The sequence below is a fragment of the Coregonus lavaretus genome (assembly GCF_964263955.1).
Source record: "Coregonus lavaretus genome assembly, chromosome: 13".
Classification (NCBI taxonomy): Eukaryota; Metazoa; Chordata; class Actinopteri; order Salmoniformes; family Salmonidae; genus Coregonus; species Coregonus lavaretus.
The window spans coordinates 13,233,038-13,250,383 of record NC_140000.1 but is presented as its reverse complement, the minus strand read 5'-3'; the positions used below and the strand labels follow the sequence as shown (position 1 = coordinate 13,250,383).

The window sequence follows — 17,346 nt, the reverse complement described above, 5'->3', positions numbered from 1 at the left end:
ATACACTATATTAGGCCCAGCCTTTAGAATTTTGGTTTTCCTTGATATAGCTACTATATTATGATCACTATATCCGATGGATTTGGATACTGCTTTAGAGCAGATTTCTGCAGCATTAGTAAAGATGTGATCAATACATGTGGATAATTTCATTCCTGTGCTGTATGTAAATACCCTGGTAGGTTGACTGATAACCTGAACCAGGCTGCAGGCACTTGTAATAGTTTGAAGCTTTTTCTTGAGTGGACGGCTTGATGAAAGCCAGTCAATATTCACCCAGAAAATATACCTCTGTTGATATCACATACATTATCAAGCATTTCACACATATTGTCCAGATACTGACCGTTAGCACTTGGTGGTTGGATTGTGGTTGTGTTAACTGTACCTGATATATGTGTTGAGGTTGTGTTAGCTATACCTGATCTCAGGGTTGAGGTTGTGTTAGCTATACCTGATCTCAGGGTTGGGGTTGTGTTAGCTATACCTGATCTCAGGGTTGGGGTTGTGTTAGCTATACCTGATCTCAGGGTTGGGGTTGTGTTAGCTATACCTGATCTCAGGGTTGGGGTTGTGTTAGCTGTACCTGATTTCAGGGTTGCGGTAGCGCAGGGCCTGTCCCAGCAGCTCAGAGGTCTGTTGGAAGCAGTGGCCCAGCTCGTCTAACTTCTGCTCCATGGAGATGATGCGCTGCTCCAGCTCCCGGTACGAGTTGTTCCAGTTGGCACTCAAATCGCACATGATCATCTGCATCTGTTCACCATCAATCAACCAAACAAACAATCAAACAGACAATTAATCCATTCATCCAATGCTAGTTGTTTTGTGCTTTTTATAAAGTTATTTGTCGTAACAGCACAAGCATGCCTAACAAAATCCAGACATGGAATTCAGATAAACCCAGACTTAACCCTGGATGAGCTGAGGGTGACAGTGGCAACTTTCTTGGGGGAACAACTCCCTAGGGTAGTTAAAACATTGAGGGGAACCACATACGTCACATGTACATATCTCCCTCCTAAATACTGGCTCCTGTGACTGTTTCCTCCTCATACATTTGCTCCTGTGTTCGATATACATATGAGCTGGACTTGCACAAATATATAGATCAATTTAATTAATAAAAGCGCTCACAACCCATTAACTATAGCCATTTTCTTTAGTTGTGCATTCTTTGCCAGGTATACTGCCCATTAAGTAAAAAGCTCTGACTCTAGGATTACATCACAGAGTGACTTGAACCTTCTGCTAGACCTCATGGCCGTTTTATAGAGTTTAATGTGTCTTTTACAGACACTTTATGTGTCTCAACACCTAGTAATAAATAACACAGCAACCTTAATATACTGGATAATGGTCTGTGTAAGAGTGTGGTTATTACCTCGAACTGGGTTATCCTGCGCATGGTGTGTGTGTGTGTCAAACATGTCGACACAGCTCTGCGTGAGTTGTTCTAGCCTACTGTGTGGTGTGGTTGGTTTACCTTGGGCAGGTCGACCATCTCGCTGGCGTAATCTCTCAGCTTCCGTTGTTTGAGGCGCAGGTGCCGGAATCTGTCCAAAACAGACAAAGTACGTAGCAACATCTTAGTATGATAACAGTGTGATAGTGACCTTAAATAAATGCCTGGGCCTGAAGTGAGAAACTATCTTCACTGCCATTAGTACACATTACAGTATGTATAGATCTGACTGGGTAGTGTGTGCACTGTAGAGGGTCCCCTTCACTGAACAAACACAACATCCCTTACACTAACAATTACACAATCCCTTGGCTTTGAGAAAAGCTGAGGTACTTAATAAACAGTTGCTTCAGGCTTAAAGCGGCAATCAGCAATTGAAACAATAACATAGCGTTCTCCCTGCCTCTGTTTCAGTAAAAAGCTGAGGGATGGGGCTGGAGAAATGAAATCACTCACATTCATAGACAGAGCTATGGATGCAAAGACTGACCATCCAGGCTATTGAAATTATAATTTTAACTATGTTTTGAGGCTATAAAGTGTTTATTTACATTTACTTTGTTTAAAAACATTGGAGTAAAACAAGCTTATATGTTGGGTTCTGATGGGCTACGACAGTTGAACTAAACTTATGAGGCATTTATAAGTCACCCGAGTGGCGCAGTGGTCTAAGGCACTACATCGCAGTGCTAGCTGTGCCACTAGAGATCCTGGTTCGAATCCAGGCTCTGTCGTAGCTGGCCGCGACCGGGAGACCCATGGGGCGGCGCACAATTGGCCCAGCGTTGTCCAGGGTAGGGGAGGGAATGGCCGGCAGGGATGTAGCTCAGTTGGTAGAGCATGGTGTTTGCAACGCCAGGGTTGTGGGTTCGATTCCAGTATAAAAAAATTAAAATGTATGCACTAACTAAGTCGCTCTGGATAAGAGCGTCTGCTAAATGACTAAAATGTAAATGTAAATTTTCTTCAAGAATCAATGGGTAGGGTAGACCGTGGTTGGTTGTCACACTTTTTACTCTTCTGTGTATTTCTCAGCACTAGTATATGTTACAAGACTCTTTTCAATATTAGGAGAAATACCAAGGTCTTCGGTTGAAATTGGGACCCTTTTTACCCTCATATCTTATTCTAACATGGAGTTATTATCCATCAAACACACTCTGTCCACTTGTGACATCCAGCCCAATTGCGGGACTGTATGTTGTTGGTTTTCACAATGTTTGCTAGTAGTTTATTCATTTTGTAACAGGAAATGAAGTAATATAGCATACAGTCTTAAAAATAGGCTTTCTTGGATCTAACGATATTCCTAACAAAATTTAGCATTTTATGCCTTGAGAATAACATTTGGCATTTTGAGTAAATGTGTATGTACGTGTGTTTAGTTTGTTAGGATCCCCATTAGCTACTGCACATGCAGCAGCTACTCTTCCTGGGGTCCACATAAAACGTACAAATACATGACAAAGTACAGAACAGTTGCCCTCAGGACAGCCTCAATTCATCAGGGCATGGACTCTACAAGGTATCGAAAGCATTCCACAGGGATTCTGGCCCATGTTGACTCAAATACTTCCCACAGCTGTGTCAAGTTGGCTGGATGTCCTTTGTGTGGTGGACCATTCTTGATACACAAGGGAAACTGTTGAGCATGAAAAACTGATTGAAGTGGATTTAACAAGTGACATCGATAAGGGATCATAGCCTTCACCTGGATTCACCTGGTCAGTCTATGCCATGGAAAGAGCAGGTGTTCTTAATGTTTTGTATACTCACTGTATATTCATATTCTTATATACAGTACAGTTAAATTAGATCTTTAGAAAGAGGAGAGGCGCTGTGATACAATACTGTATGTTTATTATCAGTTTTTTTTAAAGCTAAACTTGCTTTTTGCCTGAGTAACCTCTGGTGGCAGAGCATTCCACGATGACATGGTGCTATACATAACTGAGCAATGCATTAAATCTGTTTTTGGTTTGGGTACCGTGAAGAAAACCCATAGTGGCGTTTCTGGTGGGGTATGTGTATTTTTTCAAGTGTATGCAAATAGATTATACAAGTGGTTAGGCATATGGCAACACATAAATGTTTATTAAAAAGCTTAGAAGAGAAGTAGTCAATTTCTCCTCAACCCTCAACCATGAGACTATCATGCATGTTGTTGATGTTAGTTCCGTGTGTGCAGTTAAGGGCAAGGCACACTGCTTTGTTTTGAGCCAGCTGAAGCTTTGCTAGGTCTTTATTTGCTGAACCTGACCATATTACCAGACAGTAATCAAGACTGGACAAGATCAGAGCCTGAACAACTAGTACAGTTGATCTTTGTGTCAAAAAACGCAGAACATCTTTTTTATAACAACTTTGTCAATATGACTTGACCTTGATAACAGACCATCCAATGTTACTCCTAGGAGTTTAGCTTCTTCAACTTGTTCAATGTTCACACCCTTTATGCATGTTTCCAGTTGAGGTTTAGGTATAAGAGAATGTTTTGAACAATATACAATGCTTTTGGTTTTAGATGTATTTAAGGCCAGTTTATTGTTAATTACGCATTCTGACTGTAACTCCTTGCTAAGAGTCTCAGTGAGCTCACCAGCTCTAGGTGCTGATGTGAAGAGTGTGCATTCATCAGCATACATAGTCATTTTAGCTTCTTGTAAGACAAGTGGCAAATCATTTGTAAAAATTGAGAATAGTACTGGCCCAAGGCAACTGCCCTGAGGGATACAGCACTGTACATATCTGATGTTAGAGAAGCTTCCATTGAAGAATACTCTCTGAGTTCTATTTGATAAGTAACTCTCCAACCATGTGATGGCAGGTGATGTAAAGCCATAACATGTTTTTTCAATACCAATTATGATCAATAACATCAAAGGCTGCACTGAAATCTAACAAAACAGCTCCAACTATCAACTTACTATCCGTTTATTTTAGCCAATCATCATTCATCTTAGTCAGTGCAGTACAAGTTGAGTGTCCTTCCTTATATGCACACTGAAAGCATTGTATTTGTTCAAACACAATTTTATCAATCCATTTACTAAGAACAGGCAGCAAACTGATTGGGTGGCTGTTACAGCCAGCAAAGGTTGCATAACTATTTTTAGTTAATGGAATTACTTTAGCTTCCTTCCACACCTTCCACACACACTCCTTTAGGCTTTGGTTAAAGACATGGCAAATACGGGTGGCAATACAGTCTGCTACCATTCTCAATAGTTTCCCATCTAGGTTGTCTATACCTGGTGGCTTATCCTTATTGATGGATAACAATAGTTTTTCCACCTCTTCCACACAAACTTGACCAAATTCAAAACAGCAATCTTTCTCTTTCATTATTAGATCTTCAATACAATAATATGATGGTTCACTGTTCAATGTTGTAATTTCACTTCTCAGTTTGTCTACTTTACCAGTGAAATAGTCATTGAAATGATTGGCTATATCAAAAGGTTTTGTTAGAAATTACCCATCAACTTCAATACAAAAATAAATTCTGCCCATAATATAATTTAAGGTGCAAATACTTTTTGTGTGGGTGTGTGACAGAAAAAATATGTGTGTGAGAGAGAAAACGAAGGGAGCTCTTTATAGCACAAGCACAAAAGAGCTTGGGATTTTATAATGGAGCTGATAGCAACAACCTACTTCACATTCCGTGTGACAACCATCCCCAACAGTTATCACATGGCTTGACCTAGGAACTCAGAAATAGGTTTGAAATATAGCTCTCCCTTTCCTATTTTCAACAAACATAATTGTTCATGGATAATCACATAATTCAAACATTTACAAATAAAATACTATTTTATTATTTTTACTTTCACCTATGAAAAACACATAAATACCCTTCACCTCAATGTTTTGTCATGCTGACATGAATTGACCAGGTGGATGAGTTCTTTCAAAGAACTCACACATTTTAACCTTAAAAATACAGTGTATTACACAGTGCCATTGACATTGGCAGTAATTAGCACTGTGACAATCAACCTGTGAGACAACCAACCCAGTCTCCCCTACATATCATTCATTTATAAGTCCAAAAATTTATGTAGCAACTGCAGGTTGACCATTTAAGTTTATAGTGTTTGGCTTTTAGATACAGTCAATAAATCAGCATCCATGAGCCATGCTATGTGTTCGGAATGGAAAGGTTGGAGCAATGTCTGTTGCTCCAACGTTCTTGACGTTTAGTGTTGGGGAAAAAAACTAAATTTAGATGAAACCAGAACTGCCCCAGAAAAATAAAAATGGAAACCAATATTGCAGGGAACTTCCATCAAGCACTCATGTGCACTAAATTGTCCTAGTGGGGATGCAAGAGCCAAAGAACCGATGCATAAAAGCCTGAAAAAGTCAAAACAAAATTAGTCTCTAAATAGTCTCTTAACTGTTTGGCTCTGTCTCCATTCCAAGGTGCTGGAAGTGCCTCCTCATGCTTTCTTTCCACCATATATTTATAGTGGGTCTGCTAACTGTACAACAGGAAATGTAACCCCTCCACCCTTACAGGCATACTCTCTCTTTCCCACACACACACACACACAGACTCACACACACACACAGTATTATGAAGTCCTGCTGCCTGATAATGACTCACACATTCACACGTCTCAGCTTCCTAGTTTCCTATTTGTTAGGATCTCCCGTGAAAGAGGTCAGGCAACCCCACACCTCACTCCACTTGTTATTAACAGGAAGGCTAGGAAACATATTGTCAAACAACATGGATGAACAACAATGAAAGTAGACATGGGGAAGCAGGCAGAGGACGTCAAAGTTTCTAAGTGCTATTATCGCGAAGGAGCTGTCATTCAGAATATTTTTTTTGTCAAATTCAAGCAGTTTTTTGTTAACTTTTCCGGTGTTTCTTAGTTGTGATTTGACTTCACATGATGGAGGTTCCTTCTTCGTCTGAATTCCGTGTCAAATAAATGTTTCACTGTTTGTCAGATGACCACCGTCCAGTTATTTTGGTGACGAGAGCTTTTGTGAGAGTGAGACTATGTTGTATGCTTTTCTCTATTCTAAATTTAAACTTTACTTGTCAGTGAGCGTATCCATTTGATTGATGTCTAAAGTAGATTTTACATAGTGGCCTAGTCTTTTACCAAAGGGGTGGAGTGCCAAGATTGTTTTGCTGGACCGTAGCATCCAAACAAAATAGGCTCAGTTCAGTGTTGACGAATAGTTAATGACCCATAAAACCAGCACAACACACACAGACACACACACACACAGAGAGAGACATGCACACACACACACACACTTTAGACGGCTTAGTGGTCTCTAAATGTATTGTTATTCTTCTGTTCTCCAGTGTTCCTGCAGAAGAAAACTAGTTGAGATGAGTTCTGTCCCAGAAACCTGAAGAAGATGCAAATAGCAGTGGACAAACTGATGGCCCACTCCCATCTGAAACACAAAGGTTAGAGTGAAAATAATCATACTGTGATGAGGACTTACACTCTGATGGCCTCCAGTAGGCACCTCTGGTGTCTCCGGTGCTCTCCACTGTTGCCCTTGGTCAGGTTGGTGCGGTGCAGCAGCCAGCACTCCCTCAGCACATTGGCAGCAGCATGGCGTATCTGGGACAGACAGAGGCGCCAACATCAAGACCCAGTCAATCAAAGGTGCAGCCCTAATGTGTAAGTGTGTGACACACTCCTTTGTACAGAAGGACTGTCCCAGCTGGAGATAAGAGTATTTGGAACTGTGATGCATTAAGCTAACACTCATGTTTATTGCAGGATTAAGTTATAAAGAATTACAGCACTAACTTGGGAGCATGTTTATTTGCTGATTAAACTGTTGTTATGAAGTGAGAGGTAGCCCATGGTTAACGTTGATGAAAACAATTTTGCCTAGTGCAGAACTGGGTCAGGCGGGGTGGGCTGTACACTGTTTGCTACATGGTGGTGTTTGCTAAAAACATAAACGGATAGACACGTACTCATCATATAGGGAATAATATTTGAGGATGCGAATAGGCATCAGTGGGCCATATGTTGGTTACGGAAACACAATCCTCTTTTTTCTCTTTGATTCTATTAGTGTCTGCTGTCCTTCCTGATGAGGACACCGTAACTGCCCTGCTATCTGAGCCTGGTGATGTTACTCCAGCCGGGCCCTGTCTTGTGTTGTCCTGTGTGTGGGGTTATTATTAGGGGCCGTCAGGGGCCGTGGCCAGATGTCTTCTCTTATTCTTCCTGTCAGCATAAATCAGGGCAACGACGGACAGCTCCGCGGGGATGCACACACACACCAAACAACTACAAACAGACGTAAGAATGCACCCAGTGAGAGGATGTGTTCAGTGCCAGGGAGGAAGTGGTTGTATCCTCAGCAGACTCAGACCTACAACCTCGCATCCTCACGCTGACAACACACTGCAGCCTGCAGCCAGTTGTAGCCTACACCTACACTGCCAACCTAGTGCTCAGCTAATGCTCAGTCAGGTCAGTGAATTTCAAAGAATCCTGCCATACACTACTTACATATTAGAGAATTATGTATATGGAAAATGGATAGGGAAACATGCTAGCATCTTCCGTTGCGTTCGTTTATTTTCAGGTTGTTGATTCTCCTTCCGTGCGATAAGCAAACAGATGGATCCTGTCCGAGGCTTCAACATGAAGTAACCCCTCACCAACACACATTCGCTCACTTTGTCCTCAGTTACGGCAGTGAGTGTATATACACACACACGACACACACATCATCTTATCCAGTTTCCCGTCAGTCCGAGCGCCTCGTCCTGGACTGACACAAGTCCCTTTCCTGACAGGGACACGATTGTTTCCTCCTTTTGACGCCTTTTGGAGGCTATTAAGAGATTGGCGGGCCCCACCTCCCAAGCCCTCCAGCCCCCCCCCAGTCTTTTTCCCACACTATCCTGTCCTCTGGAATGCCCTATTTAAGGAAAAAATAATATTATAAAAAGACTCCAAAACCATAACACGCGTGCGACACGGAAAATATCGCTGCATCCACCCAGAAGGCCTCATCCGTTGTGTCATGGGTTTTGTTTTTCTTGTGAGACCAAGGGAACCTTTGAAGGGAGCTGGCTGTTACCGGTTATCAATGTAGGACAGTGGTTTGGATCTTCACAATATGTTTTTCTTATCATTCAGTTATTGGAAAATGGGGATAAATGACTCCTTGAACTGAGACACCCACAACATGTTCACTCATTATTGTCATTATAGAGCCAGGTATTTTTACTGACCATGTGACCAGGAAAAACTCCCAGCCCTTGTAAAGGTTATAACTAGGGCCCAGAGTTTTCCTGACTAGGTGGACACATGGGATCTGGAAAAACTCTGGTCTCTAACTCTGAGTGATTGGTACAGTCGTTCTCCTCTCACCCGTTTGGAGATCTGGATGTCCATCATGAAGAAGTGCACGTGTTTCTCTCCTTTGTTCAGCGCCAGCTTCTTGGTCATGACGGCCACCAGCATGGCGGTACAGGCCACACCCTGAGGACAAACACACAGACAGCCACACCACCGTCACCATGGTTACCACCACCGCCATTTGTCATCCTCCTCCTGTCCCCTTGTGACTCGTAAGAGCGGGAGTCAGAGTCGGAAATCACAAAATGATCATGTCAACATTCAAAATTTGCCCTATAACCTCCGGTCTGTTTGGCCAACTTCAAGATAGACATCGTCATTCCTTTTCAAGAGGTTATGAAATAGTTGTGACTTGTTATAATTTGAACAAATATGGTGGGCCTATTTTGCCTATTTCGCCAAATAATACTAGTTACACTGAATTGACCTTATGCTTATGTGAGAGTGAAATGGTTAATCATATGCCATTGTGGCACTGATATAATAGTATGGGTTTACTCTGAGAATAGCATTGTGCTATTGCTGGATAGGGAACAACAAAATGCTGACGAATGCTCAGGAACACCACAGAGTGAATCAGAGTGACTTGCACACTAAAAGTGACTATATTTCAGTGTGGTACAATAGTTTCAACACAGAAATTCTTACTGCGTAATCTTAGACTACACTTCTGACCTATGGGGGAGATTTAACATAGTTAATTTACCATTGAGTGCAATTTTATATCAATATGTACTGTAAATACACAAAGCTCACAGTTGTACCAATGTGTATCTACCTACACTGTAATTGCATTGTACCTGCCAGTGTAATTACTGTGGAAATACAGTACATGGTTTTACATTTAGTCATTTGGCAGACGCTCTTATCCAGAGCGACTTACAGTTAGTGAGTGCATACATTTTCATACTTTTAGAGACATAGTGTAATCATATCATTTCAAGATTAGACTGGTTTGAAAATGAAGACCGATTTTTACCTTTTTTTCCTTCCCTTGTTTGCATTAGTAAAAGAGAGAGAGAGAGCAAAGTCTGATAAGGAAGAACAATCATATTAGCATGCACGCCAAGGCTCACAATGAAACACAGGTCACAGTCTGGACACAGAGATGATGCTAAGAGCCATTCGGATGGATGAATCACAAAACTAGTCCCCTGTCCCTTCCTAAGAGCTCCCAAAATACTCTGCTGGCTTCCTAACATCAACCAGCCCACTCACTGGTACTGGCATGGGCATGACTGGAAACAAAGATTCCGTGTGAATCTTCCTCAGCGTAATCTGGGAATTCTGAGAGGCACAACATCCTTCACAGGGATCCATCCACACCCCACTGATAGGATGTGTGGCGAGCACTCTGCTCTGCTCACCTCCCCAACACAGCTGGGGCACTACCAGAGAGGCAGGTTAGCCCAGGATAGAGGTGCTGAGCGTAGGGGTCCTTGACAGCCGAGTGCTACAGGTGTGAGTACTGCTTCACTCATTGTCCTAGAGAGCTGCCCTGTCGGGAGTAGGAAACGCCCTCCTGTTCCAGTGGTGCCAAAGGCTATAAACCACCTACAAATGGAAATGGTGGAAAGTTTTCCCTTAAAAAAGGGGAAAGCTTATAAAAACAAGGGGAGAGGGAGAGAAAGAGGCGTGAAGGATTATTTTCCACTGTGTCAGGGAGGTGTCTCGGCCTGGTTCGCGCCCCTCTGCCGGTCTTGTGACTCGCCACCGCTTATCTGCTCGGATCGGAAACGGACAGAGCTGAGGTGAGGCAGAGAGCCAAGTCCTTACAGCCCAACAGGCAGAAAACACCCAGATACCTCCCTCTCCCTCTCTCTCTCCCTCTACTAGTCATATGGCCTTAAACCCTTCAAAATGCAAGATCCTGTTGGTAACATGTATGAGGAACCTGCCCCCTGCATGTCCCCTTATGATATATGGGGAAAACCTGCAAGTCTGTGAGTGTGAAAGTCCTTGGAGTCATATTGCAAAACAATCTGCAGTGGGACGAACAAATCGATTCAATGATTCGCAAGGGAAGCAAAAAGTTGTTCTTCCTATGTCAACTTAAAATATATAACGTGCCACAAATGGACCTGGTAGCCATCTACACAGGCTATGTTCAACCCTGCCTAGAGTATATCGCAAGAGCTTAGCACAGCTCCTTGACTCAAGCCCTCTCTGAACAACTCGAGCCCATACAGAAGCGAGTTTGCAGAATCATCCCTGGCACGGCATATCCTGATCCTGGATACAACAATGCTCTGACGTCACTATCACTGCCCTCACTTCATGAGAGAAGAGAGAAACTGTGCCTGGACTTTGCTTTCTCCCAGTTCAAGTCCCCCTTCAGAGACTGGTTACCTGCCTGCTGAGGACAAGTGTCAGGCAAATCCACCTGCTCTCTATTCCAACTGCCAGGACTGAGAGATATAAAAAGTCACCCATTCCATACCCATGCATATTAACAAAACAAAACTTTGAGTCTCCTGAATGTACATATTGTCATGAATTTCAACTTCAATGTGTTATTGCGTGTGTATTGTAATATCCAATACATTTACATTTTTACATTTTACATACTCCCTTTCCCTTTCCCTTTCCCTCTACCTCTACCTCTACCTCTCCCTCTCCCTGTCTCACTCTCCCTCTCCCTCTACCACTGCATCTCACTCTGCATCGCACTCTCCTTCACTCTCTCTACTCTCCTTTTCACTCTCCCTCTCCCTCTTACTCTCCATCTTCCACTCCCTCCAACCTCCCACCTCTCACTCTCATTTCCTCTCCATCTCTCTCCATCTCCTTCTCACATGTTCTTCCATTGTTAAAACCTAGCAAAACTCAACTGACCCCTTACTGCCTCTCATTCTAATCTTTGTACTCAGCATCAACTACTTAACTGACATATTGGCCTACATTCTTCCTGGTGAGGGTCCATTGTTTTGTAAACAATGGCAGTTGAATTTGACAATATATCATATTGAAACTTCTTTTTTCTTTTCTATGACAGAACAACACCTGAAGTGTATTATTTAATGTCATTTCCATGGCACCCAGACTGCTTGAACATAAGAGTCGCAGCACTTTCACAAATTTCAAATAAGCTTACAGTGCTTGAAATTAGCTTTTTTTCTTCTGCGTGTACCTTTCTTACAATGGGTGTAACCAAAGCATTTGCGTCACAGACATAACAATACATGCGTCAATAACCACACCGCTTTCGTCGTTCGACAAGAGAAAGGTCATATGTTATCATGTAGAGCACATTGGGGCTGCATTCTGTATGAAACGTGCTATAAAAATAAAGTTCAATATTATCAGTGCCTATACTCTTTGAGTTCACCCATAAAACCAGTGAACCCACTATAACCTTTCACATCTCCCCACCTCTGCTCAGTGCCAAGACATCTCCATAAAAGCAATGTGTGTGGGGCCAAAGCCAGCTCTCAGCATCAGACAACTACTCCAGTGTGTGTGTGTGTGTGTGTGTGTGTGTGTGTGTGTGTGTGTGTGTGTGTGTGTAAGTGTGAGAGAAAGAGAGAGTTGTGCATGAGTCGTGTGTGTGTGCGCATGCATGTGCATGTGGGGTGAGAGAGTGCCTGGTACCAGAGAATCATTTCTCTGACCCATTACTCAACACCCCTTATCTCAGAGGTGTATAAACAACCAAGACATCATCAGGCATTCTCCCTTGAACATGTCAAATACAGACTGATAGTGGGGAAAACAATGCAAAATAAAGAATATTACAGTGGTACAGTAGTGTTAAATTCATTTTCAGAATAGAATAGAATAGCTTCAATATGGAAACTACAGCTACTGTACTTTAAGACATCAAAGCATGCACTGGCAACACACAGGGGGCACATGCTATAGTGTAGGACATTGTAAGAATGCCATCATGGAAAAGAATACAGAAAGAAGCCAAGACAAGAGAAATCGATGGGAGTAGCGACAGGCAAACAATGAGTCAGTAGCAACAGTACTGTTGTACATGGCATGCTCTCTGTATGTACCCAGCAACTAGCCGCCTGCATCAAAGTCATTATTGGGACTGGGTGGCACCAAGCACCACTGTATTTCTTAATGGGCACTTACACAACAACCAACTCAAAAGCCCTGACTACTGTTTCAGTTTCCCTCTATTCTTCTTAATTTGATCACCCTGTTGCAGGATAACTTTCCTGTAATGCAGGAAATGTAAAACCTAGTGTATTTGAGGTTTAAAAAGGCTTCTGAAGTTTGTAATTTCCACCTTGAAATTACAGACATGATTTTCCCTTCCGAAAAATGTATCTGTCACGACTTCCTCCGAAGCTGCCTCCTCTCCTTGTTCGGGCAGGCTTCGGCCTTCTAGCCACTGCCGCATCACATCTCATCATTCCATTTGTCTTGTCTTGTCTATTACACACACCTGGTTCATATCCCCTCATTAGTACGTGTATAAGTCTTCCCTCTGCCCCCTTGTCCTTGTGGGTGATTGTTTATGTGAGGAGTGAGTAGCTCGGTTGAGCTACGTGTATTTTGTATTGCTGCGGTATATTTTCCCTGTGTGCCTGTTTTGTTCCAGTGCGCCTGTTTTGCACACTGGACTGTTTGACGCTATCCTGCGTAACTCTGTATTCCGGAATAAACTCTGTATTCTGTGATTTACCCTCCTGTGCCTGACTCCTTCAAATCACCCATCACAGAATCACCCACCAACTATGGAGTCAGCGGGAGAGGAGCACATGCCTGGAGTCGTGGCACGGGTCCAGGAGCATTCGACGATGCTAGCCAGCGTGGGAGAAGCGATGGAACGGGTTCTCCAGGTCGTCCAACGCCTGGAGAGGAGAGGACCCGATCTGTCGAGACCAGCTGGGAGACCGAATCCAGCCACCCACACCCCAGCACCCAGAGGGATCCATATATCCCAACCTAGGGATTTCAACGGGACAGCTGCTCTCTGCCAAGGATTCCTCCTCCAACTGGAGCTCTATTATTCCAGCATCAGCCCGGCCCCATCGGAGCGGGAGAAGGTGTCCGCCCTAGTCTCCTGCCTCTCGGGGAAAGCCCTGGAGTGGGCCAACGCGGTCTGGAATGAAGGAGGAGCCGCGTTGGACAACTACGGGGAGTTTGCTGGCCTCTTTCGGGCTGTCTCCGATCACCCGCCCGAGGGTCGAGAGGCGGGCGAGCGGCTGGTCCACCTGAGGCAGGGGAAGAGGACCGCGCAGGACTTCGCCCTGGAGTTCCGGACTCTAGCAGCTGGGTCCGGGTGGAACGAGCGGGCCCTCATCGACCACTTCCGGTGCCATCTGTGGGAGGACGTCCGACGGGAGCTAGCCTGCCGGGACACCATGTTGTCCTTCACTCAACTGGTGGACATGGCCATCCGCTTGGACAACCTGCTGGCGGCCAGAGGACGTCCTGGAGGGGGTCTGCCCGTTCCAACCCCACCCGACTCGGATCACGAGCTGATGGAGCTGGGTGGAGCGGCGATCGGAGAGAGCCGAGGACGACAGCACTAGTGTCACTCTGGTGGCACGAGAGGACATTTCACCGCACAATGTATGTACTGGCCCACCCGATCCATCACTACCGTTCGTAGTGGAGGTGGATGCGTCCGAAGTAGGGATAGGCGCTATCCTATCTCAACGCTCGGGCACGCCACCTAAGCTCCGCCCCTGTGCCTTCTTCTCCAAGAAGCTCAGCCCGGCGGAGCAGAAATACGACGTTGGTGATCGGGAGCTGTTGGCTGTTGTCCAAGCCCTGACCGTATGGAGGCACTTGCTCGAAGGGGCAAAACACCCTTTCCTCGTCTGGATGGACCACCGTAACCTGGAGTACATCCGGGCAGCGAGGAGGCTGAACCCTCGCCAGGCCAGGTGGGCCAGGTTTGATTTCACTCTATCATACATCCCGGGTACGAAGAACGTGAAGGCACACACACTGTCACGGCTGTACGACACAGAGGAGAGGCCCAGAGACAACACCCCCATACTCCCAGCCTCCTGCATTGTGGCGCCGGTAGTATGGGCGATGGACACGGATATAGAGCAGGCATTACGCACAGAGCCATCTCCACCTCAGTGTCCAGCTGGGCTGCAGTACGTGCCTGCTCTTGTCTGTGACCGTCTGATCTACTGATCTACTGGGCACACACGTCCCCCCTGTGGGAAATGTAACCCCTCCACCTTTACAGGCATACTCTCTCTCTCCCACACACACACACACACACACACACACACACACGCACACGCACACGGACACGGACACACACACACAGTATTATGAAGTCCTGCTGCCTGATAATGACTCACACATTCACACGTCTCAGCTTCCTAGTTTCCTATTTGTTAGGATCTCCCGTGAAAAAGGTCAGGCAACCCCACACCTCACTCCACTTGTTATTAACAGGAAGGCTAGGAGACATATTGTCAAACAACATGGATGAACAACAATGAAAGTAGACATGGGGAAGCAGGCAGAGGACGTCAAAGTTTCTAAGTGCTATAATGGAGAAGGAGCTGTCATTCAGATTTTTTTTTGGGTCAAATTCAAGCAGTTTTTTGTTAACTTTTCCGGTGTTTCTTAGTTGTGATTTGACTTCACATGATGGAGGTTCCTTCTTCTTCTGAATTCCGTGTCAAATAAATGTTTCACTGTTTGTCAGATGACCACCGTCCAGTTATTTTGGTCACAAGAGCTTTTATGAGAGTGAGACTATGTTGTATGCTTTTCTCTATTCTAAATTCAAACTTTACTATTAGATGACTTGTCAGTGAGTGTATCCATTTGATTGATGTCTAAAGTAGATTTTACATAGTGGCCTAATCTTTTACCAAAGGGGTGGAGTGCCAAGATTGTTTTGCTGGACCGTAGCATCCAAACAAAATAGACTCAGTTCAGTGTTGACAAATAGTTAATGACCCATAAAACCAACACAACACACACAGACACACACACACACACAAACACACACACTTTAGACGGCTTAGTGGTCTCTAAATGTATTGTTATTCTTCTGTTCTCCAGTGTTCCTGCAGAAGAAAACTAGTTGAGATGAGTTCTGTCCCAGAAACCTGAAGAAGATGCATGTGGCAGTGGACAAACTGATGGCCCCGGTCTTTTTTGTATTTCTTTTTTTTTTTAACCTTTATTTAACCAGGTAAGCCAGTTGAGAACAAGTCCTCATTTACAACTGCGACCTGGCCAAGATAAAGCAATGCAGTGCGATAAAAACAACAACACAGAGTTACATATGGGGTAAACAAAACATAAAGTCAAAAATACAACAGAAAATATACAGTGTGTGCGAATGTAGTAAGTTATGGAGGTAAGGCAATAAATAGGCCATAGTGCAAAATAGTTACAATTTCGTATTAACACTGGAATGATAGATGTGCAAAAGATGATGTGCAAATAGAGATACTGGGGTGCAAATTAGCAAAATAAATAACAAAATGGGGATGAGGTAGTTGGGCTAATTTCAGAATGGCTGTGTACAGGTCCAAAGATCGGTAAGCTGCTCTGACAACTGATGCTTAAAGTTAGTGAGGGAGATAAGAGTCTCCAGCTTCAGAGATTTTTGCAGTTCGTTCCAGTCATTGGCAGCATAGAACTGGAAGGAATGGCGTTCAAAGGAGGTGTTGGCTTTGGGGATGACCAATGAGATATAACTTCTAGAGCGCATACTACGGGTGGGTGTTTCTATGGTGACCAGTGAGCTAAGATAAGGCGGGGATTTGCCTAGCAGTGATTTATAGATGACCTGGAGCCAGTGGGTTTGGCGACGAATATGTAGTGAGGGCCAGCCAACAAGAGCGTACAGGTCACAATGGTGGGTAGTATATGGGGCTTTGTTGACAAAACGGATGGCACTGTGATAGACTACATCCAATTTGCTGAGTAGAGTGTTGGAGGCTATTTTGTAAATGACATCGCCGAAGTCAAGGATCGGTAGGATAGTCAGTTTTACGAGGGCATGTTTGGCAGCATGAGTGAAGGAGGCTTTGTTGCGAAATAGGAATCCGATTCTAGATCTAACTTTTGATTGGAGATGCTTAATGTGAGTCTGGAAGGAGAGTTTACAGTCTAACCAGACACCTTGGTATTTGTAGTTGTCCACATACTCTAGGTCAGACCCGCCGAGAGTAGTGATTCTAGTCGGGTGGGCAGGTGCAAGCAGCGTTCGGTTGAAGAGCATGCATTTAGTTTTACTAGTGTTTAAGCACAGTTGGAGGCTACTGAAAGAGTGTTGTATGGTGTTGAAGCTCGTTTGGAGGTTTGTTAACACAGTGTCCAATGAAGGGCCAGATGTATACAAAATGGTGTCGTCCGCATAGAGGTGGATCTGAGCGTCACCAGCAGCAAGAGCAACATCATTGATATACACAGAGAATAGAGTCGGCCCAAGAATTGAACCCTGTGGCACCCCCATAGAGACTGCCAGAGGTCCAGACAACAGGCCCTCCGATTTGACACATTGAACTCTATCTGAGAAGTAGTTGGTGAACCAGGCGAGGCAGTCATTTGAGAAACCAAGGCTATTTA

At 44.1% G+C, this 17,346-nt stretch overlaps 1 protein-coding gene across 1 annotated transcript in view; it reads right to left on the bottom strand.

The window, feature by feature from the left end:
- Positions 1-17,346, bottom strand: part of LOC311140638 (intermediate conductance calcium-activated potassium channel protein 4-like) — a 53,101-nt gene that overhangs the window by 6,054 nt on the left and 29,701 nt on the right. The window contains exons 5-8 of the mRNA XM_084175782.1: positions 8,842-8,952; positions 6,941-7,062; positions 1,484-1,553; positions 587-753 (exon numbers count right to left, since the gene is read on the bottom strand). Coding sequence (XP_084031908.1) covers positions 587-753; positions 1,484-1,553; positions 6,941-7,062; positions 8,842-8,952 — 470 coding nt within the window. The remainder of the gene's footprint in view (positions 1-586; positions 754-1,483; positions 1,554-6,940; positions 7,063-8,841; positions 8,953-17,346) is intronic.